Source organism: Puccinia triticina, chromosome 5A, assembly GCF_026914185.1.
Source record: "Puccinia triticina chromosome 5A, complete sequence".
Lineage (NCBI taxonomy): Eukaryota > Fungi > Basidiomycota > Pucciniomycetes > Pucciniales > Pucciniaceae > Puccinia > Puccinia triticina.
In genome coordinates, this window is record NC_070562.1 from 1,782,803 (window position 1) to 1,801,812 (window position 19,010).

At 50.3% G+C, this 19,010-nt stretch overlaps 3 protein-coding genes across 3 annotated transcripts; all 3 read right to left on the bottom strand.

Annotated features, from left to right (window-relative positions):
* Nucleotides 1-847: 847 nt before the first annotated feature.
* PtA15_5A208 (uncharacterized protein) lies at nt 848-3,057 on the bottom strand (the record flags this gene model as incomplete). The annotated part of the gene is made up of 3 exons (XM_053168944.1): nt 848-2,020; nt 2,100-2,889; nt 2,972-3,057. 3 exons carry the CDS (start codon nt 3,055-3,057, stop codon nt 848-850), a joined length of 2,049 nt encoding a protein of 682 aa, XP_053020190.1.
* Nucleotides 3,058-4,982: 1,925 nt separating this feature from the next.
* PtA15_5A209 (uncharacterized protein) lies at nt 4,983-7,142 on the bottom strand (the record flags this gene model as incomplete). The annotated part of the gene is made up of 6 exons (XM_053168945.1): nt 4,983-5,331; nt 5,399-5,419; nt 5,589-5,807; nt 5,887-5,980; nt 6,050-6,620; nt 6,699-7,142. 6 exons carry the CDS (start codon nt 7,140-7,142, stop codon nt 4,983-4,985), a joined length of 1,698 nt encoding a protein of 565 aa, XP_053020191.1.
* A 2,000-nt stretch (nt 7,143-9,142) lies between these two features.
* PtA15_5A210 (uncharacterized protein) lies at nt 9,143-11,006 on the bottom strand (the record flags this gene model as incomplete). The annotated part of the gene is made up of 2 exons (XM_053168947.1): nt 9,143-9,481; nt 11,001-11,006. 2 exons carry the CDS (start codon nt 11,004-11,006, stop codon nt 9,143-9,145), a joined length of 345 nt encoding a protein of 114 aa, XP_053020192.1.
* Nucleotides 11,007-19,010: the final 8,004 nt, after the last annotated feature.

Below are 19,010 nucleotides of genomic sequence, written 5' to 3' on the forward strand. Positions count from 1 at the left end.
AGGGATGCCAAGGGCGACGGGTAGTGAAGCTATCCTTCCACCAGTACAGAACAACCACAATGGCTTCCGAGCCCGTCGCCATTGGTAGGGACGTACTAGGTGCCAGGGTCTTGGGAGGGTCTTGGGAGGCTTTGTATGCGTAATCTCAATCCGATGCCATGGTCCTAATTCGGCGGGATGTCCTCCAGTGTCTTCGATCATCCAATAATCAGTTTGTGTAGCTCGGGACTGGACGGGGGATGATCCTTGTTACCCAAATTCAATATCATTCTCTTCCAATAATCAGCTCAGATGCATTAACATGATTCTTCAAGCACATCAGATAGACAGCAAGTATTGTCTGCCCACTGATGTTTCTGAGCATCCATGCAAGTACATATGTACACCACTTTGGGATAAGTGCCACATGATCAGAGAAGGATGAGTTTCTGGAGACAAGTTGTTCCACAGGTGTACCAATCTTTCCTGCCTCCCTGCAATATGTGATTCCGAGGGTTGGAAATCCTGTTGGATGATTGAGGGCTAGAGCGGGACGGCGAGCACATACAGCCGCCCTCAATTGCAGTCCATTGCCATAGAAAGACGGGAGAGATGCGCGGACAAAGGTCGGCCAGGAGGCCGGAATCTAGATACATGGGGTACTCCTTCAACGAAGACAAACAAAAACAAAACGTGAAATCTTTGTGGCCGGTCTCCAGACCATTTTCATTTTTGGAAAAAGAAAAAAATAAACTGAATAAAGAAAGAGGGTGGAAGGCAAAGAAGAAGGAAAGCTCTATTTGAATTAATTAAAAAAAGTGTGTGTGGAGGGCTCAAGGATCTCTACCAGAGGTAGGTAAATAAAAAATCAAATGAATCCGGTGTTAGAGACTGCGCTGAGTAAGAAAGGGTCGACCCAATCAGGCAGCAGCTTGAAGAGTTGGTCAAAGAGCCGCAAGCCGGGGCCGCCGTCACCGTTGCCGATCCAACCGAGATGGGAGGAAAGGTTTGCGGAGGAGGGGTGAGCGGGGGGTAGGGGGAGGGAGGGCTGTCTCTGCTTGGAGCGTGCGGGATAGAGGCCCAGCTGGTCGATCCCGCTGAACTCGATCTTCAGTTTGCCCGCACGCATGAACGCTTGCGCGGGGGTATCGTCGGCCGACGGACGGGCCCGCTGGCCCTTCTCCATCTGCTCGTTCTCTACCGCACTCTCGAACTCCCTCTCGTCCAGTGCAATCGTCACGTTCAGCGTCCATCGGTCGATCCCGAACCCGCTCGCTTCCTTGATGTGGTGGCGCCGCTTGCCCCTCAATGGCCGTGAGGGCAGATCCCATTCTACCACATCTGCCGTAAACGCAATCACCGTCCAGATTATCCCCGGGTGATCGATCGCCAGCACGATCGTCCGCTGTTGGTTGATAAAATCTAGTTTGCTCGACAGACTCGTGATCTTGAATTTGTCCGTCCAGGGCGAGACGTATCGGTCTCCTCCATCCTGCCCGACTCCCATGGCTTGGTGTTTGAGTAAGCTCAGAGGTACTTGGTAAGATTTCAAGAATTGAGAAACGGGGTAAATGATATCCCAGTCGGGAATGTCATCATTGATCGAGCTCAAGATGGGCGATTCGTCGGAGATCGAGAGGGTATCAATCAAGTGTTTCACCAGGCTTTCGAATCCGGGCGCGCGGTCCATGCTGGCGATGTGAAGATCGAAGCTAGGAGAGCTACTAGTCAAGTTTTCCATGTGCAGGATCGGCAGACGCTTGGGGTGGTCGGCGTCAAAGATCTTCCAGTCGGGTCGAGTGAACCAAAAACCCACCAGGCTCGAGAACATGAGCAGGAAGACGAGGAAGCGCGCGAGCGCTTGTCGACTGAATCGATGGGCTAGTGGTAAGCTGATCGAAACTATGTTAAAGCCAACCGCACTAACTAGGCTGGCAATCAAAAAATCGACGTGCACGTCGTGGCCCATCCTGCCAGTCATCGGCACGAACAAGTCAAGAAAGGCCAGCAGACCCTCAACGCCTAAGAATCCGGGCAGGACCTAAGAGCAGACCGCAGAAAAAAGGAAATGTGAGATGGATGGGAAGAACGTTTGACGCAGTATTGGTGAGGGAACTTACCAGGGCAAATAAATACATAGGGAGATGTAAATGAGCCCGTTTGCCACTTAAAGGGGCCAGGACGAAGTCATTGAGCATCAACGAGAAGAACAAAGAGGTGAGTCCGACGGCTGGCAGATACGCGGTGCCGATATCCAGGTAAGCGCCAACGACGGAGGCGAGGCCATTGAAAGCGACGAGTCCCGCGAGAGCCGCGTGGGATAATACATCCTCGTCGCCAGGCTTGAGCAGGCTGGAGCGGTGCGCAAAGCGCGAGAAGAGGTACTGCACTAATAATCCGCCGCCCAGGGCGGGCGGGCCGAAGAGTAGGATCGGGAAGGATTCGTAGCGATACCATGTGAGCGGCTTGTCGAGGACGACCGAGATGATGAATGCAAACAAGTTGGCGCCGATGATGAAGCCCAATAAGGAGCCCACAGTGGCCAGAAAGGCGAGGAAGTAGAGCGAGTAATGGCGAGACTTGATGTTCCGGGTGACCAGCGTGATTGCGGCGACGGATAAGGTGGCGTAGAGCCTCAAGGCGGTGGTTTTGGAATACATGATGAAGATCAAGCCGCCCAATCCGGAGAAGAAGACGGTGGTCGAGGCCGGCTTGATGTCCGTTAGGTTGGCCGAGGCGGAGGTGAGGTGTCTGAGCAATGCCACCGTGTTTTCGCCCATGTGTTGAATCGCACCTGGCTCGATTTTCGAGGGGATATCTTGGCTGGTGTGGTAGAGATATGAGTTTTGCATGATGGCCATGTCCAGGCCGGTGAGGTTACCATACTGGACAAATTGGCGGAAATCGGTACTACAGAGGGGGGGCGCAACCGGAACAGGTTAGAAGTCTGTGGGGCCCAAAACGCGGGAGGATAGTGATGATTGGATTGTACTCTGAGGCGATCAAGCCGGTCCGGAAGACCTCAGTGGCGATAACGCTTCCGAATGGCCGGGGGACCTTGGAGTAAGCCTCGATCATCTGCGGAAAAAATCACAAGAGAGGAGGACGCGACGCGCGCTGAGGATCGAGCCGTCGCACAGTCACAGAGGCGTGGACAGGAGCAAATCTCACCTCGGTCGAAGTGGCTTGGAAGAGGATTTCTTGCTGAGAGTCGTCCCAGAAGAGCGTCCGAATAACACATCAGTCGCGCGCCGTTTTTGGCTGGAGAATGTGGACGGATTGAGCAGGGAAAGAGGGGACACACGCCAGCAGTCCCGCAAGCCTCTCTGCAAGAATCACATAAAATCGACCAGAGAGCTGTTCGTCAGTCAGTTGAAGAATCAGGATTGTCCTGCCGGAAATCAAATGCGATGGGGAAGGAGATGCTTACAAATTAATCACCGCGCGCACACTGCGAAGAGATACGGAATGGCTTCAGCGAGAGAAGGTGAGGTGGGAGGAGATATCGGCGGGACGAGAGGGCCTTACATATCTTTGAGGGGATGTTTAGTGATAAACATGTGGCTCGCGTCCTGTAGCGATTCTTCGGCGCCATTGAAGACTGTGTCCGATGCCGATGGTCATCATCGATCGCAACCGACGGGGGGGAAGGGGAAAGTCAATGATGGGGATATGGTTTGGAGAGAGGTTGAAGTTGAACGACGGACGGAAGACGACGCCGTTGTGCATGGGCCAGTCGGGAGCCTGGGTGATGATCCGGATCGCTTCGAGCATCACCGCCACCCCCGCCACATCGTCCGCCGCACCTGAAATACGGAGAGCCAGGTTGGCCACTCATCATCATCACGCGCGCCCAGAGCGACCTCACAAGCAGGTGGAAACTGACCAGGCGAGGGAAGGGTGCTGTCTAGATGGGCATTCACTAGCACCGCATTCTCGCGCGAACTCGCCACCGACGGGTCGGATATCCTGACAACGATATTCGTCAATTGGAAGTACTTCTTCCAGACGTGCTGCAGTACCATGAGGAAAATCAGCTCGGAAATGCATTTTAAAACAAAAAAAAATTCCTTGGTGAGGTGTTTTTGAGTCAAGAGGAGGGAGACGGACTTTTCCCATGAACTCGAAGAGATGAGCGCCGTCATCGACCTGAGTAAGGATCTCGAAGGTCTTAGTGCTCCCGAGTTGGCTTGCCTGAGCGCGAAGGTCATGGAGGACGGTGTTGAGGTAGAGGAAGCTCTCGACGATTTCCTCGGTTCCGACGATCCGATAGCCGATGGTATGAGCGAGATGGTGGATGTACTGGTTGGCCAAGCTCTCCGAGAACTCGTGCTGGTCGACGAGCGGGGCCGGGCCAGGGGGCGGCGACCCGGTGCTGCCGTTGGTGGCCGGCGCCGAGGCCGGGGAGGCGGCTGGTGTGCCTCGAGGAAAGCCCTTCGGCGGCGGCAGGTCGTATCGCAGGTAGGTCGAGATGGATGCGATCCTGGGGCGCGCTGGGTCAGCCGGGACTGTGTGGGTGTGGATGGATGGGCCGGAGACTCACAGGACAAAGGTGAGCAGCACGGCGAGCAGACTGGCGGCTGGGGGTGTCTGGGCTGGCGGGCGGGCGCCCTTGGTCTTCTGCGTCGGCGTCATGGGCGGCGAGGCTGGCGGGGGGAGGGTGGGATATTAGCTGGGGGGGAGACAACACTGGTGCGGTTGGACACCCACTGGGCAGCTGGGGCCAGCCCAGACAGGACATCCCCCACACACTGCTCGCTTCTGTCACTGGATCTTGCCAGGGCACCAATCAAACAGCGGCAGAACCAACAGAAAACAGAAGACAACGAACATGCATGTGTTGGTTCCGGGGGTACGAGACAGACAGACGACATCTGAGCAACTTTTAACTTCTACAAAGCGGGTATGTATACACGAACTCGGCAGCAAGCTACACAGCTACTCGCAGATACATGGGTGGGTGACTTGGGGGGGTAAAATATAACCATAAGGAGCGATCATCGTCAACAGACACGCGCTTCCAGCCATTCCTTGACCAGGTCGAAGTGCCGGCCCATCTCGATGATGCTTTCGCCATGCGCCGCGCCCTGGGCGGTGAAGATCCCAACCGAGTCCTGCATCCCGTTGGACACCAGATACTTCTTGACCCGGCCAGCGTCCAGGATCGAGTCCTTCTCGGACAAGAACACTTGGAACCGCTTCGGATCGCTGAACCCGGGGATCTCGAACGGCCACAGGATGTTCGAGCGCCATTCGAAGTACCGGTGCAGGTGGTGGGCCACCCCCAACTCGGTCCCCACAAAGTATCGGATCATCCTCTCGATCCCCGTCCGCGGTTTCGAGTACAGGAAGCTGCTCGGGAGCAAGCCACTCAACTTACATCCACGCACTCGGTACTCAAAGCTGAGCAGCGACTTACTTGTAGCAAACGTGTGGCTCCCTGTAGAAGAGGCGAGAGATGAGTGGCATGTTGGCTAGCAAATCACCAAGAGAGCACAAATCCTTACCACAAGCCTAAATTCCACGATTCCAATAATAATGCGAAACAGGCCACTCCACCGGGTGAACACTTGTTTGCTTTCGAAAAAGAAAAGAAAAGGAAAAGATACGTACAAAAGCAAACTGGATCTATCAAGCACATCCGCTTGATGATTCCCTTGTTTGAGAGAGCTTTGACAACCCAAGCAATAACGATGGTACCCATAGAATGGCCCAGCAATTCAACGCCCACCTCGGCAAATTTTTCGGTATAAATCAACTGGATCACGTCGGTGGCAAGCGTCTCTTTGCTGGGCGGTCTGAGGTGCTGAGAAGAAAATACTTCTTGGCTAAGCAAGAAAACAAAACAAAATGGCAGAAATGGGGTTAACTCGGAGCTGCAGGAGTAGTGGTGTGTTGCGGACTGACGAGATGGACGGCTGGAGCAAGATCACGATGGGTTTATTGCGCGCCCAAGGTGCATTGGCGATGTAGCTCAGGAAGGCCCCATACTGACAGAAACCTGTGGAGAGGAAGAATGTTACATCTTGTACAGGTTTGTGTGGCTTGGAAGCTGGGGAAATGTGCGTACCAATTCCTAGTCCGTGGGCAATGATAAGTGGTATCGGGCGACTTTCGACGGGGAGGTTATCCCAGCCGGCTGGTTTCCGGATCAAGTACTCCAAGCCTTGAGGGCAGCGATGGGTGCACTGGGCGTGCTTGAAGCCGGCTTTTCTGAGGTAATGTTTGAGCGCGAGGCTGCCGAGGTTAGAGAGGAGATAGAGTCCCAGGGGCCGCATTTGGATCTTGATCGGATCGAGCGTGAGCCGGATGACTCGATTGGCCAGCTTTGGATTGTAGCCAGGCTGGAGCCGGGCACCGGCCCGGTTCTCGAAGCGGATCAGGATCTCCTCGAGCAGATTCGAGCGCGGCTCCGCCTTCAGCTCCATCTGCTCGTCCTCCAGTCTGACTTCTTCGAGCGGCATGCTGAATAGAGACCAGGCCAGCCACTCCAGCATGTTGTCTTTCCGGATCTCATCCCAGCGACAGTTCTGGAACCAGAGCACCTGGTTCGACCGGAAGTCGATCGCCGCGGGATCGTCGTAGGCTAGCAGAGCGTCCGGCGCGAGGCCTGAGGGTGAGTTGGGCCGGGAAGGATAGATCTATTTCAAAGATGAAGGTAGTTAGATTCAGTTTGATCTTGCTGGAGAGAGGGGGGGGGGGGGGGGGGGTGGGCTTGCCTGGGGGATTGTCAAGAGAGGATCAGGAGGGGGCTGTTGGTCAGCAGAGTCTGGTGAACCAGAGGCGGAGTTGGTCGGGTTTGAAGAGCAGCCGGATTGCGGATTGCTGTGGGCTGGTCTGAGCCCGCTGCCGACGATCCGATTGATGGTGGTGCGGATGAATGAGGTGGGGTGTTCGAAGTGGGCGACCCTTCGTTGGACGAGCCGGGCACAGTAAAGGTAATAGATCGAGAAGGCGACCTCGATGGCCGAGAGGAAGAAGAGGAGTGCAGACCCCTTCGGATGGTGTTGGTTCTGGGCTTGGTGGCTGGGGCGCTGGGCGGGCAGCAGATAGCTGGAGAGGCTCGAGAGGAAGTAGAGCCAGGCCAGGGGGACGACCGAGCGGACGAGGCAGATGAGCGAGAAGCAGAACCAGACGGGCAGCTGGAAGCAGGAGACAGCCATCATGCACACTCGGCACACATATGGAGGGGGGGAAGGAGGCCTTTTATACTCAAGAAGGAGGAGGGTTCCTGTAGGTTCCTGTTGACCGCCCTCATTCATTCATACATCGGAAGATCGACAGAAGATGACATCACTCTTCACAAGTAAATAAATAAATACTCAGCACAGAAGAAACTCGGAGAAAACCCTGCCTGAAAACAAACAGAGATAACCTAATTACTCAGCCGCAGGGCAAGCGTGAATTGCCTTCAGGAGTCGCTTCTTACCCGGTAGCCATCCAAAAGCGCCAACTAGCGAGATCATGACGCGCGTCCTCCCATCATCTACTTTGGCCATAAGGTTCATGAAACACTGGCCCCAAACTTCTGCGTTCCTCACGCTCTCGACAATCATGTTTAGCGAGTCTTATCTTAATATCTGTCTCCCCCACACTCACTCCAGTCACCTCGTCTAGAAACCCCCGCTCTTCTCCTTGTGAAAGCGAGCGGTCAGGAGGGTAGCCGTATTAGCCAAGCAGACGGCCGCCACCGAGCCGCCACTTGACTCTTACTTCCACAAGAATCGGACAACCCATCCACTCGCACAGAATTTTCACTCCTTGCTTTGTTTTTCCGGAAATTATTATTAAACGAGCGGAGTCCAGTAAGCTGGCCGAGATGATGTGTATAACAAGAATATATCGAGGGAAACATTCTGGGCGGGGGCTTTGGGCCGGGGATGAGGAAGTATGCAGTCGATGTGCTACCGAAAAAGTTGTTTGCGACCTTCGTCATTGGGCCCATTCGGCCTTCCAAAATCAACGACCATGACGAGAGCTGCCTGTACGACAGGGCAAGCGATCACAGTTTCCCCCAGCCCCTACACCAATAATGTCTCTCGGGGAGATAGAGGCCCCCAAAGTTAATTGGACGGCCGCGATGATGACGAAGAGGAGAACCAATGGGGAATCGATTCCATGGAGTGTCTGCATCCTGATATTCTTCAAATCTGCGCGGATTAGGGTGGGTCCGGTTTCACAAATCACAGGAATATGTCGCAGGAAGAGGAATTAGCTAAAGCTTGCAATAATGAATCGAGAATAGGAGATATCTCACGAACGATTCGCTCGTTGATTGGTTTATAGCTGCCTAAAGCGCCTGTGTTCGACACAATTTACCAGAAGAGTGAGGGTGAGCGTCGTGATGTACGATAATGAGCGACTGTTGCAAGATCCGGAAAAGAATTGCGAGCTAATTGGGTTGTTCTGGGCTCAGCTGTCTTCAAACCATCCGGCTTTTATGCCCCAACCATGCGCCTTGAAGTTGCACGATGACCGCCCTCGTCCGGAGCGCAGAACTCCGTTAACACACCCCACGCCACAGACCACACGCTAGCGAGTGTTATTTCAATGTAGTAGCTGTGACAGGCTGTGACCAAAGAATGTACACTTGTGCAAACACATTGGACACGATTGGGAAAAGCCACAAGAGCTTGGCATTCAGGTATTGTGTTTTGTAGAATGCTTGGACGGATGGTCCTGTTGCTGTGCACCTAACTTAACTAAGGGCCTGTACCATACAAAATTTGTTTTTTTGGTGCAGGTAAAATAGTTTTTTTTTTTGCACTTTTCCGTTTTTTTGAAAAACACATTTCTGAAAAAACAGAATGTGAAAAACGTGTACCACAAACATCCCACCATGGCTCCAGGATATCCACAATCAACCACCATTGCATCGACATCATCGGAGATCCAGCTGACCAATACCCAATAAAAAGACCATGTGATCAGATGCGAGACTATTCCCCTCGATGACAGGTCCGTTTGATCATTGAGAGCTCCCCTCAATGTCCTTTGGTTACTCCTCCAGATGGCCGAAATGAACCGGTCATCCAGGGAAGTGATTACTCCTCTTGATGACCGCAGGAGTAATCACTTCCCTCGATGACCGGGTCGTTACGGTCATTTGGAGGAGTGCATATTCCCTCAATGACCAGAACAAACTGGTCATCAAGAGGAGTATCTACTCCTCAAGATGACCGGAGGATCCACTCCTCTCGATGACCGGTTTGTTGCGGTCATCTTGAGGAGTACATCTTCCACTCGATGACCAGTTCGTTCCGGTCATCAAGGGAGTATGCACTCCTCCCGATGACCGGAACGAACCAGTCATCGAGAGGAGGGTGTACTCCTCAAGATGACCGGAACGAACCGGTGGTCGAGAGGGTGTACTCATCAAGATGACCGGAACAAACCGGTCATCATATCTACCTCTAGATGACCGGTTCGTTCCGGCCATCGGGAGGAGTGCATACTCCCTTGATGACCGGAACGAACTGGTCATCGAGTGGAAGATGTACTCCTCAAGATGACCGCAACGAACCGGTCATCTTGAGGAGTAGATACTCCTCTTGATGACCAGTTCGTTCTGGTCATCGAGGGAATATGCACTCCTCCAAATGACCGTAACGACCCGGTCATCAAGGGAAGGGTTCGTTCCGGTCATCGGGAGGAGTGCATACTTCCTTGATGACCGGAACAAACCGGTCATCTTGATCAGTACATCTTCCTCTTGATGACCGGCTCATTCCGGTCATCTTGGGAAGTACATACTCCTCTCAAGGATCGGAACAAGCCAGTCATCGAGAATTGGGCGAGTGACTTTTGATGGCAGGTACGGACCGGGCATCAAGGAGGGAGTGTACTCTTATTAATAGCCGTCGTTCTCGAGTACGGACGACTTTATTGGGCTTGAATTTCTTGGATTGAGGCATCAGAGCAGGCGTTGTTGGCAGGTTGGGTTCCGATGTGGGTGGTGGGATGGTGTCCATTAGGACAACAGGGTCAATGAGATTGTCGATGGACTTGGGCATGCTGCTTGGATGTTGGTGCAGTGCAGAGAAGTGGAAAAATAGCTTCCAAAAAACAGGGTCAGACCTGTTTTTGAAAAGCACCCATTTTCGAGGAAAACTATTTTCCGGATATGTCAAAAAACAGGCGCTGTGGTACGTGTTTTTTGGTGAAAACAGTTTTTTTGCAAATAAATTAATTTCCGGGGGAAAAACTGTTTTTTTCCCGGCTATGGTACAGGCCCTAAGTCCCTCTCTTTGTGGAGGGGGGATGCCGTCCCGCAGGGACCCTCCAAAGGAGGGACTTGTACACTTGGACCCTGCGGCCTGAGAGAATCAGGAACTTGGCCTTTTTCAATCCTGTGTAGCTTCATCACATCACATTGTGTGATTGAGTTGTAGGGGAACAAAAGATGCAGAAGATCAAGGAGAATCTTTCCACCTATTGTCCTATTTTTAGGGATATGTAATGACATTCAAATGTCTTTTTTTGCAACTTCATCTAGTTGGCTATATCCCGTATCACACATGTTGCACTGTACAGAATCTGGAATCCATGATGTTACAACTCTGATTACAGCTCAACAAGAGGTGTTGAGGATGGGAAAAAATAGTAGAAAGATAGGGACAGCTTGGGCCATCCCAGAAATGTAAACAATTTCAAAAATGGTGCAGAGGCTCATGAGGGAGAGTGATTCTAAAAAAGTCCCCACCAAAAGTCATAATTCTCTCAGGCCGCGGGGTCCACATAGCGCGTAAGTCCCTCCTTCGGAGGTTGCTTCGCTCCCCTGAGGAGGGAATTAGCTAAGTTAGCTGTGCACAAATCATAGCATTCCGTAATTCCATTTTTTTTGTTTTTGCCTTGCATCTTGAAATAAAGATCATCATGATCATTTTCACTTTGGTACAGGCGGGCTCCGTATGGTAGAATGATGGAGATTAAACTGCGGCTGTGCCAGACAACCCCATAACCATAGCACACAACTTCACTCTTGAAGTCCAACCATTAAGCAAAAAACAACATGTACATACATACATAAACTTCTATGTAACTTAACTAAGTCCCTCTCTTTGGGGAGGGGGGACGCCGGGAGGAGGTTCCCTGCTCCCCCAAGGAGGGAATTAGCCAAGTTAGGCTAAACTTATGTAACAAAGTCCCTCCCCATGCAGGAGGTCGGAGTTCAAAGTTTGGGTGGTGGTACGGGGGGTGACTCATTTGGGTGGAGCTTAAGTTTGGCTGGTGGCGAAGCCACCCCTCCCGCCTCCCTGCGGTTGGCGGCACTCTGCTCCCCACTCAGCCCCGCAGAGGAGGGACTTTGTTAAGTTAGCCAAAGGAGGGACTTGCCTTTACACGCCGGGAGTACTTCTTGCCGCGCGGCCATGTGGATCCGACGGGTTGCATCAAATTTGGGAAACCCACGTGGAATTCAGGAATTGTGGGCACCCCGTTGGAAAAGGACAGAGGTGTGGATTCCTCATCCATCCAATGGGAAAAATGCATGGATTCCACGCCAGGTCATGGACTCCCGGTGGAGTCCATGAGCGCACAGATCTGTGATTGTGGAAACCACACTTTCACTTATTTTCTATGTGCTTTCCACGGCTGCTCTGATCAGGCAGGATCATGCTTGTATGCAGTCATGACTGTTGATTGCTGGTCTCATCATGCCCCGCCCAGTTAGGTTTTATTTGACTTCATATCCATCCAAAAGGCCAAGGTCCTTGATTCACCTCCCGTCATCATAATGCAAGCTCCTTGAAGCCTGCCCTCCCCTCCTCCGAACTCCTCCAAACTCCTCCAAACTCCCTCCACACTCCTCCTGTCCAGTCTCTGCTTGACTCCATGCCTGATCAGAAAAAAAAAACGCCCCGCCGAGCCCACCACCCAATACCAACACGCTCCTCTCAACCCGCTGTGAGCCCTTGTCGACCTTTCTCAACCACCTCCTGACTATGGACCCGATAATTTGCGCTCTGAGCCCCGGCTCTCTCCATAGAGCTTGAGAAAAACCAGGCAGCAATTGATCATGTGCATGCTTTACTCTCCAACAGTCTCAACAAAACAAGGTACATATCTCTCTTTGGACACATTATCTGAGCTTACAAACCCAAGGAAGTGTGTGTATGTTGATGAACGGTTGATCCTCAACCAGTTCGTCGCCCAACAAGACATCAAGACCCGGCGCCATGAGCATCTCCTGGGCATCCTTTTGAGAAGCTCAACTCCCAAGACCCTCGGCAGCATTGTCAGACTGCCCTCTCTCAGGATAATCAGCCATGCAAGAAGCAGCAGCAGCAGATGAATGGTTGGGCAAAGGATGTGGCGGATGGGGAGACTCCTCTATCTACTCGCCATCCTTGCCCTTGTATTTGTCCCCTGGCAGTGGCACCCATCCAGAGCTTCCCTTGATCACATCTCTATCTGTCTCACATTGCAATCGTTCATCTCTGTCAGCCTGTAGGTAACTAACCGTGTCTGGGAGGGTTGTTACTAGCAAGATGATAGTGTAAGATGCCAAGGATGGGCCAATGGGTTTGTGGTAAGACCTGTAAAAGGTTTCACTCTATCAGTAATCTTGACTGAGAGGCTTGCTCAATTAAGGCGCATCCAGATCAACACAGGGTGTTAATAGGCATCCAAGGAATAACTCAACTTGGGTTTGTGGTTTTACCTACAGAAAGGTAAGGGTAATCAAGAGTTATTGTTATTCCTGAATTGAAAGATGGTTGAGAATGAAGGCACTGTTTAACTATGTGTTGAGTTGTCTGTTAGTCTGCTACCATGATGTATCACCACAGTATGGAGGGCTGTTGGATCGACCCATGAGCACTACCAACCAACCACCCAGCTGGCAGCCACAAGCGCCTGTAGCCTAGTTGGTAAAGGCAGCACTCTAGTATGTGTCTCAGCATAGCTGAGGCCGTGAGTTTGACTCTCACCAGACACATCTTCATTTTACAGTCTCTACAGGTTATGAGCCCAGAGCTACCTGAGCACTACTCGCTTACAATAGAGACTTGATGAATTTGTGAATGCTTACTTGTAAGACCACGCAAACCCCTATAAGCCTACATCTAGATCACGGGTTCAATCCCTACGCTGATCATCTCTCCTGGGTCTCATTCCCACTCTCTCTTGGGGTCAATCCCCACTTCCCATCATGTAGCAAGGGGGGGGTGTTGAGTTGTCTGTTGGTCTGCTACCATGATGTATCACCACAGTATGGAGGGCTGTTGTATCGACCCATGAGCACTACCAACCAACCACCCAGCTGGCAGCCACAAGCGTCTGTAGCCTAGTTGGTAAAGGCAGCACTCTAGTATGTGTCTCAGCATAGCTGAGGTCATGAGTTCAACTCTCACCAGACACATCTTCATTTTACAGTCTCTACACTATGTATGTGTTAAACCTTGCTATAATAATATTCTGAGGGATAAACAGTCCTGGGGTGTGTGTTTATATAGAGGGGAAAAGAGCAGGAGGGAACATGAGGCGCTTCAGGACCAGGGGGGAACTGCAAGCGTATAGGAAGCTCAGGGAATCTGTACGATGACAGCCCAGTGAGTAAGCTAACCACATGTGATCTGTCTCCAATCTCGATGAATTGCAAGCTAAGACTAACCTGTACAATGACAGCCCAGTGAGTAAGCTAACCACACGCAATCCGTCTCCAATCTTGATAAGGAGAGAGAAGGGAGCCGGGGCGTGTGGCTATCTATACCGGTACACAACAGATAGGGTTGTGTGTACCGGTATCACAAGGTTAGGTTTAGCGAGCTATGTACATGATATGCAGTATGTACATATAGGCGAAACACATAATCTTGTCCAACACTCTAACACCCCCTCCCAAGATTATGTTGATCAGCCACCCAAATTGAGTTTTTGCAAAGCTTGAAGAAGTTTTGTCGATCCAAGCCGTTTTGTGAAGATATCTGCAAGCTGGTTGTGTGTGCTTGTCCATTGTAATTGAATCTTTTCTTCCCTGATGAGATCATTCACAAAATAAAAGGCACGCTTGGGATATTTGGTCTTCTTTTTCAAAGCGTTGTCTGACGCAATGAGTATTGCCACTTTGTTATCAACATGGATAGACTTTGCGGGGTAATATTCCAGATCTTCAAGGATGTTGATTACATGAGCTAGAATTTGAGAACCCTCCAATAGCGCGACGTACTCTGCAGCGCATGTTGATAGAGCAACCACCGTTTGTCGCCGAGATCCCCAAGCCACTGCATCCCCGCACTGCAGTGAGTCAGTACATACCCAGTTGTGGATCGTTCATGTTCACCTCCCCAGTTCGCATCCGTCCAAAGCCGCAGCCCTTCACCATCCGCCTTGTACATCAAGCCCCGACCAGCTGTCTTCTTCAAATATCCAACCAAACAGTCCAAAGCCTTCCAATGTTTAATTGAAGGACACGAGCTGAACCTCGCCAGCATGTTAACCGGGAACAACAGATCTGGCCAAGTACCACTGGACAAGTACATCAAGGAGCCAATAATGGAGGGATACTGCGTCGGGTCCACGGGGTCGCTCGACGACATTTCAAGGTCATCGTCCATCAGTGGTGAGTCTTTTAGGTAAGCTTGCCAATGATATTTCTTCACAACTTGATTGGCCAGGACTTTCTGACTCAATGCTATCGTACCATTGTCCATCTTGATGTCTATTCCAACAAGGCGCTCAACCAACGATGACCATTTGATCTCCAAATCATGCGTCATACCGATCCGCAACTCTTCAAGCAGCAGACTATCAGACGCTAAGGCAAATCCATCATCAACATGCAACCAGATGATCACAAAACCTGATTCCTTCTTGAACATATACAGGGACGGTTCAATCTCACTAGCAACAAAACCAAGACCTTCAACCGTTCTCTTGAAGAATTTCCACCAACACCTCGCCGCCTGCTTGGTACCGTACATTGCTTTCTTTAACAGCATAACCTTTCCTTTCAGCTCAGGACAGATCTCAATTGGTGGTTGCACATAGACTTCCTCTTCAATGGGGCTATATAGGTAGGCGGAGCTAACATCAAATGTTGCAGTAGGGAAGCAATGGCGCAGAGAGATCGAGATGAGCAAGCGCAGCGTATTCAATGAGGAAGTCGGTGCGTAGGTTTCATTGCAATCTTCTCCCATCCTTTGGTTGAAACCTTTTGCAACGTATCTTGCACGGTGTGGTGCTCCATTCCAAACCATAAGTAGTATTTTATTGCTTTCTTTTACATATATTCATCATTACATTGAACATTTCCCCATAACCCTTCACAAATACCTCATTATTATTGCATATTCAGATTCTACATTAAATTTCACATATAGTCACTCATACATAGTATACCCTTATCTTCAATGGTTCAGTAGTTATAGAGGATATAAGACTTACAGACAACCTACAGTCTTCATTAGTTACAATACTCAATTCATTAGTAACTTACTTGAATCATTACAGTACATTACTTTTACATAATTACTTTCACATCCTAAACCCTTTACATACATTTCTCATTATGTACTATACCTATTGTACACATTACATCATTAGATCTGTGCTTACCTCTTTCAGTAGTGCTCATCATTACAAGTAGTTACTATGTTCTCATCACTCTTCCCCATTAGTACATTCTTTTATCCCCATAACCAGCATTCCCCTTTCAGCATTGCTCATCATTACATACTGTTACTATTTCACATCACTCTTCCCCATTTGTACATTCCTTTATTCCCATAGCCAGAATGCCTCCACTGTCTGTGCTCATCCCTCCTTACTATAAGAACTGTCTCCCCCCCCCTCACTTGTACCTCATGCAGAATTTATAGATAATCTTAGATACAGAAATTATAAGTGCCCATTCTCATCAACCCATTGCCATTGAACCATTGCCCATTGCTTTCCCCCCCTTTCAACCATTGCTCCAACTCTCTTACCCTCAGTAGTCAGTAGTTAAGCTCATAGTACTAGCTCCTAAGATCAAGCAGAAATCAGCCACACCTTTTCTTCTTTTTCTTAGTGTTACTCTCATCCCCTCAGCATTAGTCAGGAAGGCAGCCTCATCAGCACCCTTGCATAGCTTACATTAGTACTATTGTTGCTATCCATTTCCCTTCCAAGCTCTATTCTCCCCTTTGAGTAGTTCCACAACCGTACTTATCGATCTCTCCGTCAGGCTTTCTTTTAATGGAGAAAACCCACCGCGCACCAAGGACTTTCATTCCCTTGTGAGGATAAACAGAAACCCACACCCCAAGCTCGCCAAACCTCCCCATCTCATATTTTGCCGCCAGTCTCCATTCATCCGCTTCAGAGCCCGCCAACGCCGACCTTATCGTCTTCGGTAACTCATGTTCGGGGCCAATGTTCAGGTGAGTGAGCTGTCTTTCCTCCTCCACCGCGAATTCAGCAGTCTTTTCTTCACCAAGTTGAAGCAGTAATTGATTCAAGATGAAATCAAGATCCGACTTCTTTGTTGCTTTCTTTTTCACCGGCAGATCCTGGAAATCCGGGAACTTGACGGACAATGAGTGGACCATTCTCTTTTCACGGGGCAACCAGAATAGCCAACCAACTGCAGCGTGAGGATAACCAAGCAAGTGGCCCTCCTGCGCCCGTTCATCTAGCTTTTTTCTCCTTTCTTTTGGTATGTGGACTAAGGCTTTTGCCCCAAAAGGATAGAGCGAATTTGGATTGGGATCTACTCCGTAAAACAGCTGGAGTGGACACTTTGTTCCAGTCCTTGAATTCGGTATCCGGTTATGCATGTACGTGGCAGTCGAATACGCGTAACTCCAGAACTTCCTAGGTAGGTCGCTCTCATGTAACATAGTCCGCGCCATGTCGCCAAGAGTACGATTAACTCTTTTGGCTTCACCATTCTGTTGTGGGCTGTAAGGCGTGAAAGGTGCGAGCACAACCCCGATGTCGTCGAGCAAAGGTTTGAGTGAATCTAGATATTCTGGAGCATTGTTGCAGCGAAGGTAGGCTGGATATCTTCCAAATTTGTTTCTGATCCGTTGCATCCATGACATGATTTTAGCCGGGACGTCCGATTTCGCTATCATTGAAGTACAAAAGGTGTAAGTACTTGCATGGTCCCGTAGTGTAACAATGTATCTTCTCCCACTAATATCAAGATCAAACGGTCCAGCTACATCAGAGACCATCAGGTCCAGGGGTTTGTCCCTTGGTATTTGAGTTCCTAATACCATGGCCTTCTTATCGATGCTCTTTGATGTTGCACAGCGCTCACAGAAAAAGGACTCCCATGTCAGATCGAGATCAGGAAAGTTTGCCTTGAGGTAAGATCTCACTATTGCTTCAGACGCGTGACCAAGGCGGACATGCCATACATAAGGATCAAATGACGGTACTTGTGTCACTTTCAATATTTTGCTCACAGTGTCACTTGTCTTTAAATTCCAACAGTAATTATGAAAAACAGCCGAATAGGAGTTGTTTTTGGGGCCAGACAAGGTTGCTTCAAGGCCATTATAAGTAAGTTTCCATCTGTCTGATAAGAGTCTTCCGGTTGAAAGTATCACTCCATCAACACCCGGCACATGATATACTCTAGGAATCATGATCACTCCCGTCGGTGTCGGAATGCGAACGGTTCCTATTCTGTTGACAGTGACATTGCAGTCGGAAACGGCCAGGTAGAACGTGCGAGGCTTGATCAGTTTGGGTCCGGCAATGAACAGCAGTGAGTCGCCACTCACATGGGCTGATGCTCCTGAGTCAAGTAAGACACCATCAGAAGCGTCTGGGAATTCGACCTTGCGCACATGGTGTTCTGACCTTCTTGGTGGAATGTAGGTAGACAATTTTGATTGGTAGTCTTGCGGTGGCGCCTCAATTTCTCCCATCGCCACAGCTCTCCAGAAATCAATGCAATCGGCATACCAGTGTCCGTTCTTGGAGCAGTACAAACAAATGGTGCCATGCTTTGCAGTTTGTTCCGCCGTTTGACCTTTACCGCGGAAGTGGTGTGCGCGTTCAATTGAAAACCTGGGGTGATTTGTCTTGAGAGGATCCGGAGTAGTCGGACGACGCTGCAAAGGGGCATATCTTTGAGGGCCACGACCTTGAAAGGCACTGATCCGATTGAGGTCCATGGCGTGTGGGTCTGCTCCAGCCTTGGGTCTATGCTTGCTAGTCGCATACTGAATAACTGTCACTACTTCTTTCAGGGACGGCGACTTCTTCGCGTCGAGAGTTTGTGAAACACTGAAATCGAAGGTAAGGCTGTCGGTTCCAACGGGGGTTGAAAGTGTTTTGGAGGAAGATACCAAGAAGTTCATCGGACGACATATTCAACTGCTTGATGTCCGCACCAAGCTGAGACCATTTTGCTAGCGTCGCCTCGCTCAAAGGGTTGGGATCGGTCATCAGATCATAGACTTGGTCAAGCAATCCAATCTTGTGCCGGCGATCTGAGTGTTGGCACTGGGACGTGATGAACTCGTACAATGCCTTCACCGACCTGTGACTCGTGGCACTGACAAGCGATAATAGATCCAAATCAAGCGTGTTCTGGATCAGACTGTCCACAGTGGTCGATTCCTCAATTTCTAGGCTTTCAAAAAGATTGAGATCATCGACAAAAGATGCTACTCGGCTGAAAGCATGCATCAAGGTACGATCAAGCGCTTTCTTCCAGGGTTGGAAACAAACACCGTCACAGTCAAGGTTCGGATAGGATGGGTTGATTTCCTTGTGCGTGGCAATCGGCGTCTTCAGGAACTTCGAGTAGATAATGTCCTGGCAAGTTTGGGCATTCGGGCGAATGGTGCCTTGTGCCGTTAACAGCCCGGCGATCTGGGCGTTGAGGTTGTTGATTTGTCCCTGGAGGACAGCTAATGCATCTGCTCCAGGGTCGTTGGCGTGGGGATTGGCTTGGTTGTTTGGTTGTGCCATGATCGAGAGGGTGACGGCCGGACAGCAAAGGTGTGAATTTCAAATTTAATATTCTTATTTTCTAATCAGATTGAATTTTTCTTTTGTGCTGTCGCAGATGTCAGCGAACGTAGTGCGTT